Genomic DNA, 26,537 nt, shown 5'->3' on the forward strand with positions numbered 1-26,537 from the left:
CAGAATTTTTATCTCAAGAATTGTGGCATGAACTGCAAATTATAGAGGTCACAAATAATTATAGCCTTGCTTGTCTTAAAAATGCACTTTTTTAAAATTGTTTTTAATAACAAAATAAGATATATGTGCTAAACTAACCCTCACCACCATATGTTTCCAAAAAAAGTATAATTCAAGAATAACAATAATTTTATTGCATTATTCAGATTTTTCATGACAGGGAAAGGAAATTTCATTAGTGGGAGGACCAAACGATTTTGTAAGGGAAAGAATGTAACAGGATGTGATTTTGTAAAATAGTAATGAAACGTAAAGGTATTAAAAATTTGAAAGCATTTGGAAGAGCAAGATTGGAAAATTAATATCATTAAGTAAACAAAAAAATGTATTAACGATGTCAAAGTGTTCAAAAGAACCCAGTTGATTAAATGAAGAAGTTTTATGGATAATTTTTGATGATCTCACATTAAAATGTATATAAGTGACCGCCGTACTTAGCTAAAAAAATTCTTTTTTCCTTTCGAAATTTCATTCATATTTCCTGACGAGAAATTTCAGCTCTTTATCAATTTCGCCAATATACACCAAACAGCACGATACATACATGGACCTTATAAGAGATAGACTAACCCAGTGGGCGGAGCGTGCGTCGCCCACATGTCCACAAGGAAGAGTAGGGATGATCTGGCTTACTTTAACACGGAAACCTATGGCGTTTGTATCACATAACTGTTTTTAATTATTAAATGTGATACGTTGTATAAGTGATGAGATTATGAAAGTCACAGTTTTTGCAAACAAGATTTAATATATCTCATAAAAGCACTTTTTACTGCATTTTGCACATTTTTTTCAAGCGTAATTCTTGTATAAATTTCTTTACTTTAGAAAAATGGTAAAAATTCTAAATGCAAAACTTATGGACTTATTTTTGTGTACAAATAAAGTAAAATAATACTGATAGCATATGATGTTTTGAAACAAATAAGATAAAATTAAACAAGATCTGATAATTTTCTTTGATTTTATGAGCATTTTCAGTCAGTAGTTTTTTAAATTATTATAAAATAACAAGACGATCATTTATTTGATTATATGATCATTAATTATTAACATTACAAGATGATTATTTATTTTAGTAATTCATAAAATTCAGAGCACAAATTTTTTGAGTGTAATGAGGGGAAAAAAGATAAACTCTGGAAGCACTTAGCAATATAATTTTATATTACGCCCAAAGGAACGTTTTTGTAACGTTTTGCGTATTACCTTTATTTATTAAACATCATGTTCTTCGCAAGTAAACCACATAGAATTCAATTCAAGAACAATATCACAAAATATTTGAAAATGACATATCTTTATAATTTCCGCGCTGAAGATAAAAATGTTATTTTCTGTACAGGGTTGCCATTGCTTGCTTTGAACTCGTTGAGTTTGTTAATCAAAACTTCATTAAAGTTACAATATGAAATGGATTAAAACAAATTCGAAATTAGGCCATCTAGGTGCCCATGTTTGGGTGGAGGATTACGTTATTCAAAATTTTATGGTTCTAAATTCTGTTGTTTTTTTTCACAGTGCGAGAGAAACATACATGCATTCATGCAGATTCTTCAATATTTAATTTCTTTAAATATAATACACAGCGATAATACTTGGTGGCAACAGTTTGCTAAGTGAAACGGACATTTATAGTGAAATAAAGCCAAATGCCGTTTCGAAACTAATAGCTTTTCTGAGCTACCACCCCTTTAGACTAATAAAAAAAAATTAACAATAAATAAGAAAACTTAAGCAGAACTAGACATAAATTTTTAAAAATAATCACTATAAAATACTAGCACAATTAATTATTACGGTTAAATACATTTTTTAACATTAGAATAAATGTCTAAAAATTATTAAAGTGTTAAAAGTGCTAATCACTATGATGTATTATGAAATATTATTGAAATAAAATTTCTTTGTAGAATATTATGCTATGATATTCAGATTTAATTTTAAAAAAGCAGTTCAAATAAGAATTTTAAGCAAAAACTTTCAAAATCCATTTTTTCGAATTTAGTATTTTTTACTTATTCACACCAATAAAAAGCATAAAATTTGTAAGAGAAAATTGTTTGTTTGAATTTTTTCTATTAGTTCAGATTTAAAATATTTTTTAAAAAAAGGATATACAAATTTCCTTACAGCATAGGAAAAGCTAAAAAAATATCCAGACCTGAAAGCATGCAACAGCTTTATAATTATTTAGAACATTAATTATGATTGATAAAATGCTAGATTTTTAAAAATCAACCTCAGTTTCAAAAATGAAAATATCTAAAAATTCTAATTTGTGAAATGAGGCGCTATCACCAGCTTTTTCTTGAAAATTATACGCGCTGCAATAGCCAACTATTGTTAAGCTTCTGCAAGTCCTCCCTACTGCTCCAGATGTGGTCAAGGTGACAGCTGGCAATACGCCAAGGCAAGGGAGAAAACCCATTTGGGTTGGTCCATGGATACATATAAAGAAATGCTAAATTAACACAATAATTAAAAGTATATATGAGATCTTTAAGAATCGAAAAATGAATTTTACTGATAGTGAAAAAATAACTTAAATATTGAACTTATGGAGAAGTCTAGAAATTTTGTAATTGATAGATAGTAAGTTTGAATAATTATTGGGTACGTGTCAGCTAAATGTTACTGTTGGCTTTGTGTCCTGTCGACTAAATGTGTTGACAGTTAAGTGTCCCGTAGCTAAATGTCTTGCCGGCTAATTCTATGTGTCATCAAAATGTCCTGTCGGCTAACTGTCCATGTGGGATAAATGTCCTGTCAGCTAAGTGTCCTTGTCGGATAAGTGTCTTGTCAGCTAAATGACCTGTCGGTTAAGTGTCCGTGTCAGCTAAATGTCCTGTCGGCTAAGTGTCCGTGTCGGTTAAATGTCCTGTCGGCTAAATGTCCTGTTGGCTAAGTGTCCTGTCGGCTAAGTGTCCATGTCGGCTAAGTGTCCCTGTCGACTAAATGTCTTGTCGGCTAACTGGTGTCAATTAAGTGTCCTGTCGGCTAAGTGTCCATGACCGGCGACCACCGAGCCTCTAGAGCATTGTGGCACAATGCTCTAGTGGGGCAGTGGTCGTGCCCTGAAACCACAAAGCAAATGTCATACATATAGAGGATAGTTTTTATATATGCAGTTTAATTATTGCTATTTTTTATTGTTTATGTTAGAAATCATGATGTGCCATGAATAACTTTTGAAATTTAAAGTTGTTTATATTAATAAAAGGAAGTTATTTTGTCTCATTGAAAACGAATTTTAAAAAGCATCCGATTTGAAGTACTAAGACCTAAAACATGTATGATTCTGAAGTCATTTTGTGTTATTTAGAGGTAAAAGATCAGTAATCAATTGATTTTCACTCAAAAATTTCGGAAGGAAGAGAAAAAAATTCGAAAATTGGTGGTTTCAGGGCGTGACCACCGCGAATCAAAGGGTTAAAAAGTGAAAAGTAATTGTTTTGTAAATGGGCAGAAGTATGTTAGAAGTCTTTTGAAAAGCAGCATTTATGTTTGCTGTTTAGGAATAATTTTACTGTGTGCTATTAAATGAAGTCATAATTCATTGTTATGTTACTAAGCTTGATATGAATTTGATATTTCTACTTTTAGTTATGCCATGAAATAATACACTGGATTTTAATTTGATCACTTTTTCATTAAAAATTGTCATGTATTATAATTAATTATTAAAAGTAAATTAAATAATAAAAACTTTAAGAAACCACATCAAAATTCGTTACATTATATATCAAATTTGCATACATTTTATTCTTCCAAAATTTTTAATTAATTTCAGTATTAAAAGTAATACTTTTATATTTATATCCTTTTATTTGAATAAAATTATTCTGTTGCTTGTTAAAAGAAGTTCAATTATTAAACTATGCTTCAAGTACATTCGAAACAGATTCTGTATGGCTTCAACCTTTTCTGGGTCAGGCTGATGTGAACTAGTACCAAATATACAGGGTGATTTGCTACCAGACTGACAAACTTGCAAGGTGTGTGTGGGGTACAGAGATGAGTTGGAATCATGTAGGAATGCAAAATCGCAAATACTCTAGTTGCAAGCTATGATACAAAGTAGAGAAAAAGAACAGAAACAGTAATACATTAATGGGACGGAAAATATTTTATTGAAAGGCTGTACTACAACAGGTATTCAAAATTATGACCAGAAGTCATCAGGTAGGCTGGCAGCAGCACTGCATTGAATTCTGTACATTCTGGAAGATTCCTCCTTTCAAGATTGCATGAACAGTGTTCCTGCTAGAAGTCATCATTTCCAATCCATTTCCTGAGTAGTAGGATGAACGTGTATTCAAACAATGAACTGGTTAGCATGCTGATCATGTTGACCAGTTCATCGTGCTGATCATAAACATGTATTTAAATGATGAACTGGTCAACCTGCTGAGCTGTGGATGGTAATGGGCACACCACTCTGCATTTGTACCAGAAATGTTACCAGAACAGGCATGCTTCACATCACACAACCTTTGCAAACGTGAACAGAAGGTTATATAAGGCTAGAGCTACAATGAATCAGTAGTGAATGACGAAGACACCTGGCAGTGAGGATTCGGTTTTACCTCTAGCAGAAGACAATCCAAATACAAGTACTCGAGCAATAGTCCAACAAGTGGGTTTATTTCAATCCATTGTCTGGAGGATACTCGCAGGAAACCAAGTGAGCACATACAACCTTCGTTGCGTCCACTTATTAGAACCTGAGTGTTATCCACTGTGGAGGACTTTTGCTACATTGTTTCTGCAACAGAGTGCTACAGACAACACATTTGCTGTGTCCGTACTGTTCACAGATGAAGCATACTTCACACATGAGGGAGCCTTCAATCAGCATAACGCCATGTGTGGGCTTTGGAGAACCCTCATTATATGCAACCACGCCTAACTCAAGAATGTTTCTTGGTCAATGTTTGGGTCAGCTTTCTTGAATATTAACCTCATTAGACCATACCTTCTGCCCAGTCCTTTGAACAGTAGGGTATGCCTGATCTTCTTGCAACAAGTCCTCCCCGAACTCTTGATACAGCACATGTTCCTCCATCATTGTGCTGCTCCATGTGGTACCAGCATGAGGGAGCTTCTTCATATTACACGACTGATATCCGCTGATGCATTGATGTAACCTATGGATAGTGGTGGATAAGTTGTGGTGGCTTGATTCATTGGCCTGCCAGATCACCGGGCCTAAAAATCATGCATGAATTTCTTCTGGAGTCACATAAAGAGTTTGGTAAAGAGATGCCTGTTCCTTCAGTTGAAGACTTCGTCGCTCGATTATCTATATCTGCCAGGAGGATACATGACATTCCAGGAATTTTCCAGAACATAAGAATTCCATGCAGCACAGCTGTGAAGCCTGCCAGACAACAGGTCATAATTTTCAACACCTGTTGTAGTACAACCTTTCAATAAAATGTTTTCTGTTCAATTAATATGTTGCTGTGCCTGTTCTTTTTCTGTGTTTCTTTGCACCGCAGCTCACAACTATGGCATTTGCAACCCTGCATTCCTATGTTCCAAGTTTTCTCTGTATTCCCTATAGACCCTGCAAGTTTGTTGATCTGGTAGCGAATCACCCTGTATGTCCTAGAAATTTGATTTTGTGCTTTGCGAAGTCACATTTTAAAAAAATAGCAGTGAAATTTGCTTCTTCTAGCATACTTAAGACTTCTTCAAAATGTTCCAGACGTGTATTTCAATTATCGAAAAATATAATTACGTCGTCAATATAAGAATCTGCGTAGTCTTTATAGTTGCCTAGAAGTTTGTTCAGAGTCTTCTGAAAAGTTGTGGTAACATTTCTTAATCCAAAGTGTTAAACAACAAAAACATTGTCCTCAGTGCATCACAAACTGAGTTGGAACAACCAACTCTTTCTCCTAAAATCTTATCTTTATGATACAAAAAGCTATCAATAACAATAAAATTATTACTTCTAATCTTAGCATCTTACCAGCATGTTTTTAAAGATTTATTATTCATTTGTTGAACCTGAAACAGTTCTGAATCTGAAGCACAATAATCTTGTCTCTTGCTACATTTGAGTCATTCTTACCTGTCTTTTCGTGTAGCAGAGCATGACATTCTATTGTTTTCTTAATAGTTTCAATACATTTAATATTAATAGTTTTCCCCATCGTGGTAAATATTTCGTCAAAATTTTCAGTTTCGTAAAAAAATATTTCAACCAAGCTATCGTTAGTAATATTTACATTTTTGGATTAAAAATTAAACTTTCGTTTATCATCTTTATTTAACTCATTAAAAGGATTTAATGATAAAAATAAATAATTGCATAACTTATTAGCCATTGTACTTGTTATAAAAATAGGTGACTTAAAATTTAGCATCTTCAGAATACTTTGATAAAAGTAAGTTAATGAGAGGAGCCTTTAAAAGTTGTCCCAGAGCTGACGGGAGAATAACACTTCCATGTGCTGTACAGTCAAAAGTCCTTAATCCGGACTCGTCGGGACTTCGGCGATTCCGGATTATCGATTTTTTCCGGATTATAGATCATCAGTTTAAATCTCGTAAGATGGCATGCAGAAATTCTAAAATTAAAAATATGAAACCTTAATTTATGAAATAAAGAACAATTATAATCTAAAGGGTATCAAAATTTACAAAAAAAAAAAAAAAAAGCTCAATATTTATTTGTTTACTTTATTAAACATTTATTTCAATGTAAGTTGTTTTAAGTTGCTTCGTTTTATGTGATAATACTTTCTCTTTAATTCTATAAACAGAAACAATTTCTTGTTCAGTTACAAAGTTCCGCTGTTCAAGTCCCGTTAATTGTGCCGAGAATACCGACTAACTTGTCAATCGAAATTTTTTCGTTTTCACTAACCTCTCTGTCACATTCTTCATGTATTTATCAATTTTTTGCAGCAATTCCACTTTTTGTTTGATGGACATCGAAACATACTTTCGTTTTGTACGATCCTTTGGGAGCTCCAGAATCGGAAATTCTATTTGACATAATTGAAAGTTCAAGTTTACTTTTATAAAATTACTCTTACAGTCTGCAAAAAATAATAAGCCGGATCCAATTCGAAGATTAAGGAACAACGCAATCATCAACATTAATTGAAATAGATAATTAGATAATTTTAGATTATACCGTCTATTATACATAAGACGTGCACGCAAAAAAGGTATTCTGCGCTTGTGCACATTCAGATGCGCAGTGGTAAAAGGTCTTACGCGCACGCGTAAACGCCTATGCACATGTGTCAGCGCGGCGCATGCGCAGAAAGTTTTTAGCTTTGAGGTCCGGATTATGGGTGTCCGAATTAACGACTTTTGACTGTACTACATCTTTCAATATCAAACTTAACAACAGTTAATTACGTGCCTGTATCTGCTACTGCATTAATTTACAATTGAAAACCAGTTACCAAGTCATTGACTAATTCACTTATAGCTTCTTGACTCGCATTAAAATATTTAGAAGAAATCTTTGCAATTGCGTCATTAGAATTATTCTTCTATTGTTATTCTAGAATTATTTCTCCCTTATTAAACTTTTCTGGTACTATTCGGTTTCGAGGGCCGTAAAAAATCGCCAAACTATTGTTGATGCCAGTGCTGCCAAAAGTAATTGCGGCAACCATAACGCAAGAAAGGAAGTATAATAGTAAATAACTATCTAAATATTGATGTTTTAATTTAGATGAAAGCTTAATTTCATATAATATTTCGCTACCAAATGACATTATCGCTAAAGCATAATGTCATCTCGTTGGTTATTCAAGCATAATTTTCCATAATGAATGATGCCTTTTCTTTGAAAACATTTTCGGTAAAGTGCAGAATTACCCGCTTATTTCTTTGCCCCTTTTAACAAGGGTAAAAACAATTGGAATTTTGTCAATTTTCTTTACTTTTTAAGTGACAATAGGTCGATGTGTACACAGATAAAGTCAAGGGTGTGTGCAGTGCCATATTTGTGCAATTCTGGGATTTTTTTTTAAGTGAAAATACTACCAGATCAACAAACTTGCAGTCGATGTGTACATGGATACCGAGTATGTGCAATTCTTAAAAACGCATCAAGCAGTGGGTGATTCTGCACTTTACCCAAAATTCTATCACAGACTTTTCATCATAGGCAATTTCCAAATTGTTAAATCCATAGGGTATCAAAAAAAGTAATTAAAAATTAAACTAGTATTTCAATGGCGTCTTAAGAAATATAGAACTATATAAACTTACACAATCTGAAATCAGCACGTACGTGAGATTTGGCACCCTGTTAAATGGGCGTGTTTACTAGATTTGGCGCTTTCGCGCATACATTTTCGCTGCAATTTTTTTACGGCCCTCGAAACCGAGTAGTACCACTTTTTCTTATCTTCATGCAACAATATGTTATGATACATAGAATTACATTTTAAACATTTTGATTGCAAAGGCTAGTTTTTTGTTCTGCAGTTCCTTTCGAAACTAAGAAAGCACTGCTTAGATTCTTTTGAACTCCTTTTTCTTTCTTCTGGTGACACAACACAATTTTTCAAAACTTGATCTCTTCCTCAAAATAAACAAGAAAAAGTTCGTACAGTTGGAATTTTGTTCACATTATGAAAATGATCGGCATTACTAGTCAGGTTGGTGTTGAAAGAATTTCTAAAATACTGCTTCTTGAATATGGGCGTGGGTTCGAATCCTATCTTCTGACACTATTGCGATATATCCGTGAGGTGGATTCTGCATATATTTAACATGAACATGAAGTGGTCATTTTCATATAGCATATGCACAAATAGGACAAGCACTTTATTATAACATGAACCCAAAAATGTATAATTTACATAAAGTTAGTAGCATAATATTCTCCCATTGTACAGCACATAATGTATATAATAATATGTTCTCGATTCTGTGTTATGTGAGAGAGAGGTGAAAACATGCATCGTTCAGCTAAAGTGTGCATGCAGCATCAAATCATCACATTGGTGATAAAGAAGTATAGTTAAAAATTATTTCTAACAAAGATGTGAAACATGCTTTGAAAAATGAAATGAAGTGTATTTTTAGCTCAAACGGCATTAGCCGAGACAAGCTAATTTTGTTTTGGTATTTTGCGTTGAAAACTATAAATGTTGGTTCACTTTTTCAAATTGTTACCACCAAATATTATCATCCTGTGTTATATTTAAAGAAATTATGTAATGAAGAATCTGCATAAATATATGTATATTTCTTGCATTATGATAAAACAACGGTACCTAGAGCCATCAAATTTTGAATAACCTAATCTTCCATCGAATATGGGTATCTGGAAGCCCTAATTTAGAATTTGAAATTTGTTTTATTATCCATTTCATATTTTGTAACACTTGAACGAATTTTTTATTAACAAACTCAACAATTTCAAAGTGAGCAATGGAGGAAAAAAAAAAAAAAAAAAAAAAAAAAAAACATCTCCATATCTCCAGTGTACGAGACTGTGTATCGGAAATTCTAAAGATAGATATGCTCATTTTAAAATTATTTTGCAATATTGCTGTTGAATTGAATTTTATGGCTTAAGTGCAAGAACATTTAATAAATAAAGGTAACACATGAAACATTAAAAAAAATGCTCCTCTGGACGTGATATAAAATCTGAAATCATGTTCTTTAGAATTTCCGATATACAGTCTCTCGTGCTGGAGACAAAAATGATTTTTTTTCCGTACAGCGTTGCCTCAGATTTTTTTTTAATAATGACATTTTGCACCATAAAATTGCTAAATTTTACCAGTGGTTTACTCGATGGTCTGGACCGTGTGTTATTTTAGAACTATGATGTTTTTCCTTGATTTCCTTTCTGTATTTTATATTTTTTACTTGCCTAGTAACAATACCAGTTCAAGTAATATTGAAGATAAAATACAATAAATAGTAAATAAATATAAAATACAGTGGTTGGCAGATTACTCCCTAAGATTGTTGCTCTATTTGGTATAATGTTTAGTATTTTGGCTGCTGTATCATAGGCTCATAGTTCGAATCTCAGAGAAGGCTTATGTGTTTGTGAGTACATAATGTTTATGCAGCATGGAGCACTTAAAATACTGGTGAAGTAAAAACCCTCACTCAAGGTTTGTGGTAGAGAAAGAGGGATGCGAGACCCTCAGATCTGTCCCTTGGGTTATTCTCCATTAAAATTGAGGTAAAATTTCTCTGTCCTCATGGGTTTAAAATCGGTCGTTCTCCGTTATGCACATTGGGCAGCATTCTCAGATAGCTAAATAACTAATGACAATGAATTCATCAGAAGTGAAGGTAGTTATTCCTGATGAATGCATTATGTTGCAAATATCCAGCCATTTAATACAACAACTCTTGAAGAAGCAAATGGAAAGCTTGTACACTTCTCAAAATAAATAAATAAATAAAATAAAAAGTAAAAAATCTGAAAGCTTTCACATTTTACATTATGCTCAAAGGGGACTTTTTTTTTTAACGTTTTGTGTGTTACCTTTATTTATGAAATATCATATTCTTTGCACTTAAACCATAAAATTCAATTCAACAGCAATACCGCAAAATAATCTTGGAATGAGCAAAGCTTTAGAATTTCTGATACACAGTCTCGCACGCTGGAGATAAAAATGTTTTCTTTTTTCTCCCATGAAGTGTTGCCATATTCCCACTTTGAAATTGTTGAGTTTGTTAAAAAATTTGTTGAAGTGTTACGAAATATGAAATCAATAATGAAACAAATTCCAAATTTGGGCTTCCAGATGCCCATATTCGATGGAAGATTTCATTATTCAAAATTTGATGGCTCTAGATACCGTTGTTTTATTCTAATGTGAGAAACGTACATATATTTATGCAGAGTCTTCATTATTTAATTTCTTTAACAATAACACAGGGCGATAATATTTGGTGGCAACAATTTGAAAAGTGAACAGACATTTATAGTGAATCAACTCAAAATGCCAAAATGAAATTGATTGTCCTTCAGGGCAAATTGTCCCTTTGGACTAAAAAGTTACAATTATATATCTCCTGTTCTATTCGGCTGATTGATAAAATTCAAACTGTGTTTTTCATGTCTTGAAAGTGTTACTTGGGATATATATTAGACTTATATACACTGAAGTGACAAAAGTCATGGGATACCTCCTAATATTTTGTCAATCCTCCTTTTGCCCGGCAAAGTGCAGGAACTCGACGTGGCACGGATTCAACAAGTCGTCGGAAGTCCACTGCAGGAATATTAAGCCATGCTGCCTCTATAGACGTCCATAATTGTGAGTGTTGACGGGGCAGGGTTTCGGGCATGAACTGACCTCTCGATGATGTCCCATAAATGTTCGATGGGATTCATGTCGGGCGATCTAGGTGGCCAGATCATTCACTGGAATTGTCCAGAATGTTCTTCTAACCAATCACAAACAATTGTGGCCCGGTGACATGGTGCATTGTCATCCATAAAAATCCCATCGTTGTTTGAGTACATGAAGTCCATGAATGGCTGTAAGTGATCTCCAAGTAGCTGAAGGTATCCATTTCCAGTCAATGATTGGTTCAGTTACATCAGAGGACCGAGTCCATGCCATGTAAAAACAGCCCAGACCATTATGGAACCACCACCAGCTTGAACAGTGCCTTGTTGACAACTTGGGTCCATGGCTTCGTGGGGTCTGCACCACACTCAAACCCTACCATCAGCTCTTACCAACAGAAATCGTGACTCATCTGACCAAGCCACGGTTTTCCATTCGTTTAGGGACCAACCGATATGCTCACGAGCCCACGAGAGTTTCTGCAGGCGATATCGTGCTGTCAGTAAAGGCACTCGAGTCTGTCTTCTGCTGGCATAGCCCAAGGAAGACAAATTTTGCCACACTGTCCTATCGGACACATCCCACATTGATTTCTGCGGTTATTTGATGCAGTGTTGCTTGTCTGTGAACATTGACAACTGTACGTAGACGTCGCTGGTCTCGGTTGTTAAGTGCAGGTGGTCGGCCACTGCGCTGTCCATGGTTGGATGTTATGCCTGAAATTAGATACTCTCGGCACACTCTTGACACTGTGGATCTCGGAATGTTGAATTCCCTAACGATATCCGAAATGGAATGACCCATGCGTCTAGCTCCAACTACCATTCTGCGTTCGAAGTCTGTTAATTCTCGTCGTGTGGCCATAATTACCTCAAAGCCTCTTCACATGAATAACTTGAACACAAATGAAAGCCCTGCCAAAGCACTTCACATTTATACATTTTCTATGCGATACTACTGTCATCTGTATATTTGCATACTGCTATCCCATGACTTTTGTCACTTCAGTGTATAGCATTGTTCTAATATAGGTATTCTGACACAAAATCTGACTTTTTCTGAAATGACATGCCAATTTTTTTTTCCATATTTCGATTCTACAACTCAAATTATTACTAAAATATTAAATTTTGTAAAATTTGGTGTAAAATTTATGGAGAAATTCAAAAATTTATCTTCTTGCATCTTTTTGAGTTTGTTCCAAGAACTTAACAAAATTCTTAATTTATAGCAACTTGTTTTCTTTTGCCTTTTTTCATTTTACATGAGTGGAAAAAGAAGTCATTGTTCATACTTTCAAATAATTTTAACAAAGTGCATAAACCACATTTGATGTAATTACCGTTTATAACATATATGCCAAATTTCGAAACATACCAATATGTAAATTCATGTACAGGGTGTGGCAAAATGGTAGGCAGGATTTTAAATAGTGGTTGCTCTTGTAAAATCGGCAACACTGTGCATGCAGCCGCATTAGATAGACAAAAGTATGCACTTGTCAATTATCGACATGGCTTGAAGCGGAGTGCATCGTGCTTTCGTTGTCGAGGAGTTTATTAGAAATGGGGAATCTGTAATAGTGAAGCAGCATGCCTTCCGTAATAAGTTTGATGTTGGCTGACATGGCGTGGTTCCGGATGGAAGAACGATTTGTCAGTGAGTTTTACACTTCAGGGAAACACGTTCTGCGCTTAATTGAAAATCTACTGGCCGACCAAGGACAGTAAGTACACCAGAAAATGTGAATGCAGTAAGAGTTTCCGTACAACAGTCTCCAAGGCATTCAGCTCTTAAGCATGCAGATTCTTTGGAAATTTCCGATAGAAGTGTTCGAAGAATTTTACACAACTCACTCTAAATGCATCCATACAAAATGATGGTGGTGCAGGAATTAAGTGAAAGAGATTTTGAAACCCGTACAAATTCGTGCCGGATATTCTTCAAAACATTCCCCGAGGTGCTGTATTCATGTCTAGCGAAGCTCACTTTCACCTATCGGGTACCGTATATAAGCAAAATTTCCTTTATTAGTCGGCAAATAATCCATAGGAACTTCATGAGCGACCACTTCACAGTCCAAAGGTTACCGTCTGGTGTGCAATATCTGAGTTTGGTGTGTGGGTCCTTACTTTTTCGAAGAAGATGGAATAATGGTAACAGTCAACGTAGATCAATATTTTGATATGCTTAACAATTTCCTGTGTCCAAAAGTTAACAAGTTGAACGATAATCACCAAGAACATCTTTGGTTCCAGCAGAATGGTGCTACATCGCACACCACTCGTCGTTTACTTAATCTTCTTCAAGAAATGTTCCCAAAGTGGTGTCTTTATGGGCTGATCTCGGCTGGGCGTCGCGTTTGCCTGATTTGTCTACTTGCGACTTTTGTTGTTAATTCTCGTCGTGCGGCCTCGTACCTCAAATCGAGAGTTTTTACACATCGTCCGCAGACTTTGGAAGAATTAAAGGCAGCTGTGGCGACACACTGCCTTTCTGTGGCAACCCTAAAGAATTCGTCTGTCACGAGGATCACGTGCCCAGATGATGCATCATTACGTCTACGTCTGCTTTTCTGTTTGATAGTTAGTTGCACTTAAGATTTTGTAGAATTAGAAATGTCGTGAAAATAAATGTTGGTGTTTTTAAAAAGTGTCGGCTCAGATTTTCGAACCTATGATTTACTTGTTAAGCAACAAATTTGGCGAGCCAGCCAGGATGAATGTCACAGGGTGACATTATCGATTTCGACACTTGATAATTTACGAAAATAAGAGAAGTTCCTAGGTGCAAACATGGATGATTTAGAAACACTAAAACAGAAGCGGAAAGCAATTAGGAGTGTATTTACGAAAACAGCTAATAAGTTAGATGAACTGATACGATCAGATTCTCCGGATTTGGACGATTTAGAAATTTATTTAGATCAAATTTCAGAGAAGTATAAAACTTTACGAAATACGGATGACTCTTTTTTGGAACTTCTACAGAAAAAAGGCTGTACTGAAGAAGAATACGAAAGAGAATTTAGTGCAGCTCAAGAATATTACGATAAATTATCTACGTTGAAAGTAAAAGCCAACAGGAAAAAGGATAAGTGTTCACAGCCTTCTACTGGGTCAACGAATAGCGGTTCTTCATCAGGAATAGTTACAGCCGCAAAACAGAAATTGCCAGAGATCGAACTGGTGAAGTTCGATGGAGACTTCAGAAAGTGGTTGACATTTTGGACGAGGTTTAGTAAAATACATGAAGATACTCGCATCGACAAGAGAGACAAGTTTCATTATCTACTACAATCTACGAAACCTGAGACTGCGCCTAGAGCAATAGTGGAGAGTTTTCCTGCTACGGAAGAAAATTACGAAAAAGCCGTGGAGTATCTCAAAGAACGATTTGGAAACGAAAATGTTTTAATTCAAATTTATGTTAGAGAGCTATTAAAACTGGTAATCAATGACAAACAAAAGATAGACTTATTAACTCTTTATGACAAGTTGCAAACTCAACTACGCTCATTGGAAACACTCGGTTTAACTAAAGATAAATTTGCAGTTGTTTTATTTCCTTTAGTGGAATCAGCACTTCCTGCTGATTTAATACAAATTTGGGAAAGACAACGAGGTATGTCTCCTGAAACAACAGGTAAGAGTGATTTAGAGTCATTAATTGATTTTCTAAAAAGGGAAGTAGAAACTGAATTTAGAGTTAAACTTACCCGTGATGTTTTGGGTTCTGATAAAGTAAGTAATAAGAAAAATAAGTTTTTTGACATAAAACCTGTTGTTCCAACTGCATGTGAACTAATTAATGCAAATAGTAGTAAGTGTAATGATAATTTTCAAAAGTATAAAAAGTCTGATACTTGTATTTTTTGTGAAAAATCCCATTTGTCTGAAAGTTGTAAAGATGCATCTTTAATGAGTTTAGAATGCAAGAAAGATATTATTAAGAAAAAGAATGTTTGTTTTGTGTGCCTTAAGAAAAACCATAGAGCAAATCAGTGCATAGCTAAACATAGGTGTACCTTATGTAAAAATCGACATTTTGTGATTATGTGTCCTGATTTGACTTCTAACAAAACAAAAAGTGTTACAAAGTTAGGGAATGAAGAAAACAAAACAGGCATTCTTAATAACTATGTTAAGGTATCAGATGTATATCTTCAAACTTTAATTGTAAAAATTCAGAATGGTTCTAAAGAAATGTTTGTACGAGCAATTTATGATAGTGGTTCTATGAAATCATATTTATGTAATGATGTTGCTCAAAGGTTAAATTGTAAGTGTATTGGTGAATCAAAAATTAAGCAATTTCTTTTTGGTGGAGTTGAGACTTCAGAAAATGTATATAAAAACTATGTTATTGAAGTAAGAAATATATATAGTAAATATAAGTGTAAATTAGAGGTACTTGGTCAAAACAAAATTTGTTCTGAAATTAAGCAACTCCCATTTGGTTCGTGGTTACGTGAACTTAAGTCACATGGTATCAAATTAAGTGATTTAGAAAATGGTACATATAAGGTAGATAAAGAGATAAAATTACTAATTGGTGCGGATTTTGCTAGTAAGTTACTAAGTGGAAAAATTGTTCCCCTTACGTGCGGCGTCAGCGCGGTGCATACGCAATTAGGCTGGACTGTTATGGGTAAATTTACTGGCACTGAGCCAACTACGATAAATACTGCATCCCTCCTAATTTCTTCTCTGTTAGTGAAGGGTCAATGTATAAGTGATCTCTGGAAGTTAGATGTTTTGGGTATTGGTGAACCTAAGTAAAACCAAAACTCAGTTACAGGAGGATACGCAAAAATATTTTGAAGAGACTCTTACGGTAAATTCAGAGGGAAGGTACGAAGTAGCATTACCTTGGGTGTTGGATAGCTCGCTTTTACCCGAAAACAAAGTGATAGCAGAAAAATGTCTTGTAAGTACTAAAAGAAAATTAATGACTACGGGAAATTTTGAAGCTTACGGAGACATTTTCCAGAACTGGTTAGCACTCAGGATAATTGAAAAAGTACTGGATAAGAATAAATATAAGGGTGTACATTATTTACCTCATAGAGCAGTTGTTAAAGAAAATAGTAGCACGAGTATAAGACCGGTGTTTAATGCAAGTTCTCATTCGCCTGGTTACCCATCATTGAATGATTGTTTATCTACTGGACCAAATTTAATAGAAATTATACCTTCGATTCTTAATCGGTTTCGCAAGAATTACGTTGGTGTCACTTCAGATATAGAAAAAGCGTTCTTGCAAATATCTATAAGGGAAAAAGATCGAGACTTTTTGAGATTTATTTGGTTCAGTAGGGATAATCAAGAACAAGTTGAACTGTATCGGCATGGAAGGGTAGTTTTTGGTATTACGTGTAGTCCGTATTTATTGGCCGCTACAATACAATATCATTTGTGTGTAGTTCCCGAAAGCTTAAGTCATACAGCGGAGATTTTGAAAACATCCTTTTACGTAGATAACTGTGTGGCTAGTATGGATTCAGAAATAGAAATGAGAAAGTTTGTAAATGAATCACAAATAATTATGGCTTCGGGTCATTTTAATTTAAGATTCTGGAAATCCAATATAAGAAGTGTTGTGCCAGAGGAAGATTCCTCCACAGAAGGAGATGTGTCTGTTTTGGGCCTTGTATGGCATACAGTTACAGATACCTTATCTTGCAAAATAAGTCAAGATATAAAATTGGATGACCCAGTTACTAAAAGACTAGTTTTAGCAGTAGCTCATCAGGTGTTTGACGTTATAGGGTATACGGCTCCTGTAATGTTGATTCCAAAACTAATTTTACAGGAAACTTGGAATTTAAGGCTTAAATGGGACGATGTTCTTCCCGATGAATTAACCAAAAAGTTTAGGTTTTGGCTTAAAAAGTTGTACTTGCTATCCAGTATCCAAATATCTCGATGGGTAGGTCTCAAATCTATTAATGAAGCTGTGAGTATACATCTATTTTGTGACAGTAGTAAAAGTGCGTATGGTGCATGCGTCTTTTTAAGAGTACAGAGTGGCAAAAAGGTGAAGGTTAGTTTGATACACGCAAGATCGAGAGTAGCTCCTTTAAAACCTATTATGATTCCTCAATTAGAACTTCTTGCTTGTAATATTGGTTCTAGGTTATTGTCTTCAGTTGTTAATGATATTGGCCTACATGAAGTTCGTATTCATTGTTGGACTGACTCCTCGACGGCTTTAAGTTGGATACAGCGAAATCAACGTTGGGGAGCATTCGTTTTTAATCGTGTACAGGAAATCAGGTCGTTGACCTCCCCCACTGTATGGCGACATGTCCCTGGTAGTCTCAATCCTGCTGACCTACTTTCTAGAGGTTGTTATGCAGATCAATTAATAGAACGAAAATGGTGGGAGGGACCTGATTGGTTACGGGAAGATGAGGCAAATTGGCCTAAATCTAATGATGAACCAGATGAGGATTTGGTTAATTCAGAAATACGTAAGACAGTTATTGTTACGTTGGCAAAGAGTGATAATTGTATTGGATGGTACTATAAGTATTTCTCATCATTTAAGAAAATTGTAAGAATGTTATCATGGATATTCAGATTTTATAATAATGTACGTAAGAATAATAATAATAACCATTCTAAGGATTTGACTGTATCTGAAATAGAAAGGGGAGAAATAGCTTTAATGTTATTAATACAAAAAGAGTCGTTTAATGGTGAAACAGATGATAAGCTAAGACGACTCAGACCATTTGTCGATAGAGAGGGTCTAATAAGAGCTAAGTCTAATGTTGCTTATCGTGACGACTCTAGCAGCTTTAAGTTCCCCATCATATTACCTTCTGAGCATCCAGTAGTCAAATTATTGATATTAAGTGCACACAAAGATTTGTTGCATGCGGGTACTACATTATTGATGTCGCATTTAAGAGAAAGATACTGGATCTTAAAATCACGTAAAACTATAAGGAACTGTATAAGAAAATGTGTAACATGTCAGAGATTTAAGGCTAAAAGAGGTGAGACAGTCCCAGGCGTTTTACCAAATGATAGGGTTCGTGATTCAGCCATTTTTGAAATCGTAGGGTGTGATCTTGCAGGACCCTTGCATTTAAAGGATGGACGAAAATCGTATATTGTGCTCTTCACCTGTGCGGTTTATCGTGCTATCCATAAGGAACTGGTTACCTCATTAAAAACTGAATCATTTTTTCAAGCTTTAAGGCGTTTTATCGCACGTCGTGGACGCCCTACCACCATATATTCCGATAATGGGAAAAATTTTGTGGGTGCAGAGAGAGTTCTGCAAACCATTGACTGGGACAGCCTCTGCTCTAAGGCTGCTGAAAAGAGAATACAATGGAAATTTAATCCTCCATCCGCCGCTTGGTGGGGTGGATGGTGGGAGCGTTTAATACAAATTGTAAAACAAATATTAAGAAAAATTTTAGGTCGTGCTTCTCTTGGTTATGAAGAGTTACTCACTGTCTTGTGTGATTGTGAAAGAATTGTCAACTCAAGAGCACTTACGTACGTGTCTGATGATATCGAAGATCCCTTGCCTTTAACTCCAGAAAAATTTCTGCATGAAACTCCACAGTCGGGTGTACCTGATATTGACAATGTGGACAAAGAAAAAATGAATAGAAGAGCGAAGTATCTCCAGAGAATGAGAGAATTGTTAAGAGTGAGATTTCGCTCTGAGTATCTAGGGCAGTTAAGACAGCAGTCTACCAGAAATTACAAAAATAAACCTCTCTCTGTAGGAGAAATTGTCTTGCTGGAGGATAAAAATAAAAACCGTGCATATTGGAATTTAACACGCGTTATTCGAGTGATCCCTGGTCGAGATGGCAACATAAGAGTTGCTCTTGTAAAAAGTAATAATTCAGAGTTCTTGAGACCAATACAGAGATTGTTTAGATTGGAACTGGATAATATAATAGATAATACTCAAAATGAGCAAGTTCCTTTCACCACCAGTAGTGGTAGAGTTGTAAAATCACGAATAATGTAATTTATGTCTTTGAGTTATTATGATTAATTTTTGTGCTATTATTGTTGTATTATTCCTCAGTATTAATTTTGTTTCCAAGTAATATGATTTAAGTATTAAGTAATTTTCTTTGTTATATAACCATCATTTATATTGATGTAAGTTTTATGTTTTGAGTGTATAGCCATCCACTCAAAAGGTGGGAGAATTGTGGCGACACACTGCCTTTCTGTGGCAACCCTAAAGAATTTGTCTGTCACGAGGATCACGTGCCCAGATGATGCATCATTACGTCTACGTCTGCTTTTCTGTTTGATAGTTAGTTGCACTTAAGATTTTGTAGAATTAGAAATGTCGTGAAAATAAATGTTTGTGTTTTTAAAAAGTGTCGGCTCAGATTTTCGAACCTATGATTTACTTGTTAAGCAACAGCAGCCATAAGACAAGAAATTGCCGCAATTCCTCAAGAAATGATCCATCGGGTAATGACGTGCTTCTATGAGAACCTACAAAAGTACATCGACAAATAATGGCCATCATTTTAAAAGATATCATTTTTAAAAAATAACGTTCCTAAATGGCTTGAAATGTAGATTTAAAAAAGAAATAAAAAAAAGTTTTTCCTTTATGTAGTTTGCTTTTCATTGACATCCCAAATAGTACGTATTTTTTTGCAGGTGTGCCTAGAAATACATCTACTTTAAGATGATAAAAATTTTGTAGGTTATAATAATTTTTTTTAATTTATAAAAAATATTTAGAAATGCAAATTTTAAAAATAAATCGCAAAAAATCTGCGAATTAAATTCAAATTAAGCCTAAATTTTAAATTCTGGGAGAAGGAATCAAGTAAGTTTAATAAAAAAAGAGATATTAATAAATATATATACCAAACTCAATTAACATGGAGAAGCTAACATTTTGAGATCTAATTTTTTAAAAACTACTTGTGCAATTTTTACAAAAACTTGGCAGTTTGGCAAAATTTGAGTCATAGAATCAAAATATGGAAAAAAAAATGGCATGTCATTTCAGAAAAAGTTTGATTTTATGTCAAAATGCCTATATTAAAACAATGCTATATGTAAATTCAATACGTATCCTAGGTTGCACTTTCGAGACATGAAAAATGCAAGTTGAATTTCATCAATCGGCTCAGTAGAACAGGAGATATAGAACTGTCTCCCTTCCCCCCTCACAGTGTACATTAATAAGAAATGAAAGTCAATCTTTTGTTTACACAAAAGTATATTTTTACCTGAATTTTCAGGTCTTTGTATCCTAGGCTGTGTATCAATAATTATAACTTTACATGCAATTTATTTCGAGAATTTGATTTTTAGAAAAAGTCTCATCTACTTGTTTCAATTACAACCATTCTTTACTGTCTGCATAAAAAGTATACTTCACTTGTCTTAATATTTGGCATTAAATTTATCAGCTAATTTGAAACTATCTCTCTTAATTATATAAAACCCATTCTAATAAACTCTCATACATATGAAGTGTACCACAGAGAAAAATTCAGTAATAAAACTAAAATTTGTGCAGTTAAAAGTAAGGATATGAGTCTTTCCAACTGCAATGTATCTGATCTCATTATTTTCTTGCTTTCTTCGTAGTAGTAAAAATTAAATATTAATTATATGCTAAATATTTTTAAAAGTATCTTATATCCATTAAAACAAAAAACTAATAGTTTTTACTTTTCTTATTTAAATGATTTTTTTTTTTTTTTTTTTTAATTTTCATATTTTAAATCATTAGAATCATTAAAGAGCATGCAGATAATGCTGCATTTCAAAATAAAACCATTGAAATCCTACAAGGCCAGTCACAGCAAGCTGAATCTGAACTGAACAAAACCAGAGAAGCTTTTCTTCAGTCTCAGGTATGTTTTGTTATATAAATAAGATTCAATTATACTTGCAAATTTAATTTTTTAAATTTCATTTATTTATTTATTGTAAGCATATTTGATTTTATATTGGCTTTAGCTTTTCATATGAAGTGGTATAAAAATATTTCAAGACTAGCTGTATTTACAAGAAAGTACTATATTTATCTATGTTTACACACAATTGCCTTCAAAATAGTCACCTTGTACAGCGCTACAACATTCCCAATATTTCTGCCGCTGCTGGAATGTGTCCTGGAAGTCTTTTCAAAGCATGTCAAATACCATCTTGGATTTACACTGGATCCCCATAATAGTATCAAAAAGCAACCTTTGAGCTGGATCTTCAGCTTTAGGAAAATGGCGAAATCTGCAGGAACCAAATTTAGCAAGTAGAGGTGTAGAAGTGCAATCATCTTTTTTTCTAGTGAGAAACTCATGTGAGTAGAGTACAGTAATAGGGTGCATTGTTGTCATGGAGCAGCCAGTTTTCTATGTGCCACAGATCTGGTCGCTTTCACCATTATCTGCATTATCTATATCTGGCACCCCAACAATGGCAACAATGGTATGAACTATTCGCCGATGATCTTCATTCTGAAGTTGTTGAATGTTTTTAATATTTTTGAGTGTTTTGCTCGTTTGAATTTCATCCTGATCTCTCGTCTTCTAGTGATGTTCTTCCACTCCTGAAGTGTGTGTGCCTCTCAAAATCAACTAATTGCAGCATCAATGTACACTTGCCGAATCATATTAAGCATCTCTATGGTGGATTTTCCCAGTTTCACATGGAATTTCATGTCTGCTTGTTGTTCCAACTTGCTGTCCATGATAAAATCGCAGACATGGTAACGTAAGTGGTCAGAATAGCATCTGCTACACAACTGCTGTTGTGCACAGAATGTTGTCTCTTGGCACACTGATTTATGAAGGTCGGTGCTTCTTGTGAATGTGTATGCAGCATTGCGCTGCCATCTGTTGGCTTGTTACAGAATTAGTCTTGAAATTTTTTGAAACCACCTGATATATATGATTATGCTAAAACGGCATGTTGAAACTTCAATATGCAGATTCATGTTTAAAGTTTTGATTTTCATTTTATGAAGTATGTTTTCTACTTTAGACTGAACATATGCAACAAATGAGTAAAATGGAGGAAGAACACAAGCATTTAGTTGAAAGTTACTCTTCATTACAGAAGAAATGGAATGAAGTAAATGGTTAGATTCTAAATTATAATTGTATGTATATGTAATATTTTGGCAGTAGGGCACATGAGTGAAACTTGTCAATCCAATGACGACACAGAAGGATTTAAATTTATAGCCCCATATCTTTATTCACTTCAAAAAGCATATCATCATTCTTTACTAAATAAGATTAAATTCACTGCATCATAGTATTCTAACAAAAGCCCCGTTCACATGCAACACTCCTTTGCACAGCTGCCATTAGCAAGAGGAGAAAAAGAAGACATGAAAGAGTTTCATCTTTAGGACCCGTTCAGAAGACCACCGTCTTCCTTCCCTTTGTACCTAAGCCTCTGTGAACAATCGTCTTCGAATTGGCAGATTTCTAATACTGTTTGCACATTTTTAACATTGTTTACTGTTGTTAATTTTGTAATCTGTACTTTCGCAACTGGTACCTGAGCTTTCGTAATGGTTCCTGAAAAATATATGCTTTTTAATTATTATTATTATTTTATAAGCTGTTATTTAGTTCACTATTGGTGCTTGTCGCTATGGTTAAAGGATGGTTATGGATTTTTAAACTGCTTCCCGATAAGATATAGAACTCAAACTTTGTACATATACTGCTTGTGGATGTGGTGCCATGCTTTTGATTTTTAGAGGATCAGATTTTTTTCAAATTTAAAGTTGAAACGATTTTTTGCAAATAGTAACAAATAAACTGAGAATCTCAGAATATTATAGTTTGCACAATAACGCACTGTGGAGGAAAAAAAATTAAATGAAATTTTTAGCGTAATTAAAAAAAAAAAATAATTTGGGCGAATTTTTGAAAATCGTTCATATTTTTAGACTTCGTGACGGCCATTAATTTTAAAATTTCATATCTAAAAATATATCGGTTACAAACTTCTGATATTTTCACAGCTTATAAAAGAAACTTTTCACATTTAAAAAAAAAATGATAAAGAAAATTTATTGGGTGATTTTTTTTTTTTTTTTTTTACTTTTTTTAAAAGATATGCAATGAAGCAGAATGGGAAATATTGGTTCTTCTTGGGCATCAATTCGAAACATCGGTTTCAAAGTAATAATCTCATTATGCCACACTATTTTTATGACATTATTTATAATTATTTTGTCTCACAAAACCATTTTATAATATTCATAAAAAGTAGATGAAAATGCTTAATTTTTTTTTTTAACTTTAGTTTTAATTTGAATGATATTTCTGGAATACCTTGTCTGTATTTGTTTATAATTTCCTTATCTTGTACAGTTCTATCTAATTTTTGGGGGGATGCTATCACATCTCCAGACATCTATCAGCGTGATTGTTTCGCTGACAGTCCAGCGAGCAGTAACTAAAATTAAGTGAACCGCGCAGTATAGTACGGGAAATCTCTCCATTTGCCCTGCTCCCAAGAGGTAAGGAACATTACCTCTCGGGAGACAGCTACCTCCAATTCGGCGAGACAGTTAATGCTTGTTCCCATGTGAATGGGACATGTTGGAAGAACTGGTTTTTGCTACCAGTCGAATCTGCTCTTGTGAACGGGGCTAAATGGAGGCAGATGAGAGTAGCAGCATAGATCCTAATACCAGTAGAGGCAGAAAGCAGTCTCCTACGCAAAATGGCACGAGTTCTGTATTTATAGGAGTGGTTACATAATAGGCTTGATTGTTCTCGAAAGTACTGGTCTAGGGGGAAGATCCTGAAATTGCGGAAAGTTAATTAAAGGTTGCTTCTTCGCATAGAGCAAAGCCATCGTGTTTTTTATATTTTGCATATATATATATATATATATATATATATATATATATATATATATATACAGGTATATTACAATGCTAAATAGTTTGTTAAATTTTAGGTTTGTTTGAGGGTAATATAAAGGTGTTTAAATTTAGAGATTAGAACATATATTTTGTTAATTAAAAAAAATTAATAGTCAAAATTTAGATGTGAAATATAATGTGAGATCACAGAATACTAAAAGTTGAGAAATATTTGAATTTTAGAATACTGAGCACATCAGTGGCTCTTAACATTTTCTAACATAGTACTCAAGAATTGAACTTAATTATTTGAGAGCAGTTGCTATTGACCAAGGATTTTCTCTCGTGATCATTGATAAAGCCGTTAAAAAATTTTCAGATTCCCATCAAAGAAGACATTCCACTGTTAGAAATAATATTAATGACCTTGTCATGCTTCCATTTTATCCTTCTGTTAGTTATAAAGTTGCACGGATTCTCCAGAAATTCATTTTTTAAGTCATATACTCCCCTATCAATAAAATTCACAGTTCGATTCTAAAAGATTGAGTTTCTGATTTTCATTCTTAGGGAATTTGTAGTATATCATGTCAGTGTAGCTTGAGATATATTGGCCAAACAAAAAGAGCATTAAAGTTTCGTATCAAGGAACATGAATTTTATGTCTGAAAAGGCGAAATTAACAAGTATTCAATAGCATATCATACTTGGAAATTTAATCCTAATTTTGGCTTTGGTTCTGCAAAAATTATCCAAAAGGCTTCTTCTGTTGGTGGATTGGATTTTCTTGAGGCTTTTCATATTCACAAGGATTTAACATGTTAAGTGAATGATTTTAAGTCCAATTCAGTCCTTCCTAATGATTTTAAAATTCTATTGTCATAATTCTTTTTTATTTTTGCCGACAGATGGCATTGCTTCCTTTCATTTGGTGCTACCGGAGCGTATAAAAAGCCATTACAGAGGTTGCTTTCCCTTTATTCAAGGTTCGGTCTTGGTGCATGAAGGTGCAGTTGCCCCTCGCTCACTATTTTTTGACTTCGCTGATTTGTTTGCTTTTTAGTCTATGTGTTATATGTTTGATCAGATAGCCTGGCTCAGTAAAAGTAGGTGGCCAGTGTAAATCTGACTCAAAATCCGGTTACGACCATGTGTGTGCTGATAATGATCACGTGTTTCTGAGACTCCTTTGTCAATGCTTTATTTTTCTTCTTTTTCCCCTTTCTAGTAATTTCGTTCTCATGATGAGGAGGGACCTGTAGGTGCCCTCAAAATCGATTGAGTGTTTTAATATATGTATGCTAAACACAAGGTTGTTATTGCAATTTTAATTAATTTTGCTCAACTCACTAGTGACCTAGTGTCAATCAATAATGGTAGTTTGACTTATATTGAAATCCCAGCAAACAGGCTGGCTTCATGGGCACTTTTATAGTTTTCTGTATCTGTAACTTAAAGATGAGCCAGTTTTTATAGGAAATCTTTCCTTAGACAGATAGCTGTAGTATACTTTATTATAATAAATTAAACAAAACATATTCTGCATTCTGACTTTTAAATAATTTTTTTGGGGGAGGGGAGTTGCTTCCCAAAACAGTTTCATGTGTAAAACTTATTTTGCTGGTTATACTACATATCAGTATAGATATACAAATATTTTTTAATATAAAGCAAACATAGTACATACATACATGCTTAATCTCTTTTAAATATAAGTAGTATATTTTTTAATATTAAGAAAACAAAGTTCGATGAAACGTTTTGGATTATTTGATTATAGCTAATCATGCAAGAGACCTGTGATGAGGTATTCTTCTTCTTACTAGAAATTAATTTGTATTTATTTTAAGCATGACAAAAGTCACAAAAACCACAGTCAGTTAGCTTATTTAAAGTAAAGGTTAAATTTTTGAAAGAAGAGTGACATGTTATATTTCTTAAGAAAATGTTTGTCCTTTTGTACTTATAAAGTCCAATTAACTTAGCATTAAAGGATATTTAACATTTTATAACACTGTTGAAAACTTGAAATAATTTCCTTTACTTGTTTCTTCTTTAAAACTTAGAAAACTTACAAAATTTAAATGGCTTAAAAACTTGAGTCAATAATCTTTTGTTAAAATTCATTTCTTTTTCTAAATACAACTTATTAGTTAATAAAAGCATATTAAATTTTTAGTGCAACCATTTTAGCAATATTTTTTTATATTGTTACCAAAATGCGGATTGAGAAAAACAATGAAGGTAAGCATTGTTCTTTATTATATAATCTCTGTCTATAATTCTATAGTCATGGAATTCAATTAATTT

At 33.8% G+C, this 26,537-nt stretch overlaps 1 protein-coding gene across 7 annotated transcripts in view; it reads left to right on the forward strand.

Moving 5' to 3' along the window:
- The window catches only part of LOC118183735 (golgin subfamily A member 5-like), a 96,488-nt gene that overhangs the window by 32,024 nt on the left and 37,927 nt on the right, over window positions 1-26,537 (forward strand). For all 7 annotated transcript variants that reach the window (XR_015039664.1, XR_004757285.2, XR_015039665.1 and 4 more), the window contains 2 exons: window positions 21,126-21,249; window positions 22,379-22,475. Coding sequence is in view for 4 of the 7 variants with exons in the window: in XM_035353331.2 (XP_035209222.1) it covers window positions 21,126-21,249; window positions 22,379-22,475 (221 nt within the window). In the remaining 3 variants the exon portion in view is untranslated. The remainder of the gene's footprint in view (window positions 1-21,125; window positions 21,250-22,378; window positions 22,476-26,537) is intronic.

Source organism: Stegodyphus dumicola, chromosome 2, assembly GCF_044657685.1.
Source record: "Stegodyphus dumicola isolate Sdum_Otavi_A_Nest chromosome 2, ASM4465768v1".
NCBI classification, from domain to species: Eukaryota; Metazoa; Arthropoda; class Arachnida; order Araneae; family Eresidae; genus Stegodyphus; species Stegodyphus dumicola.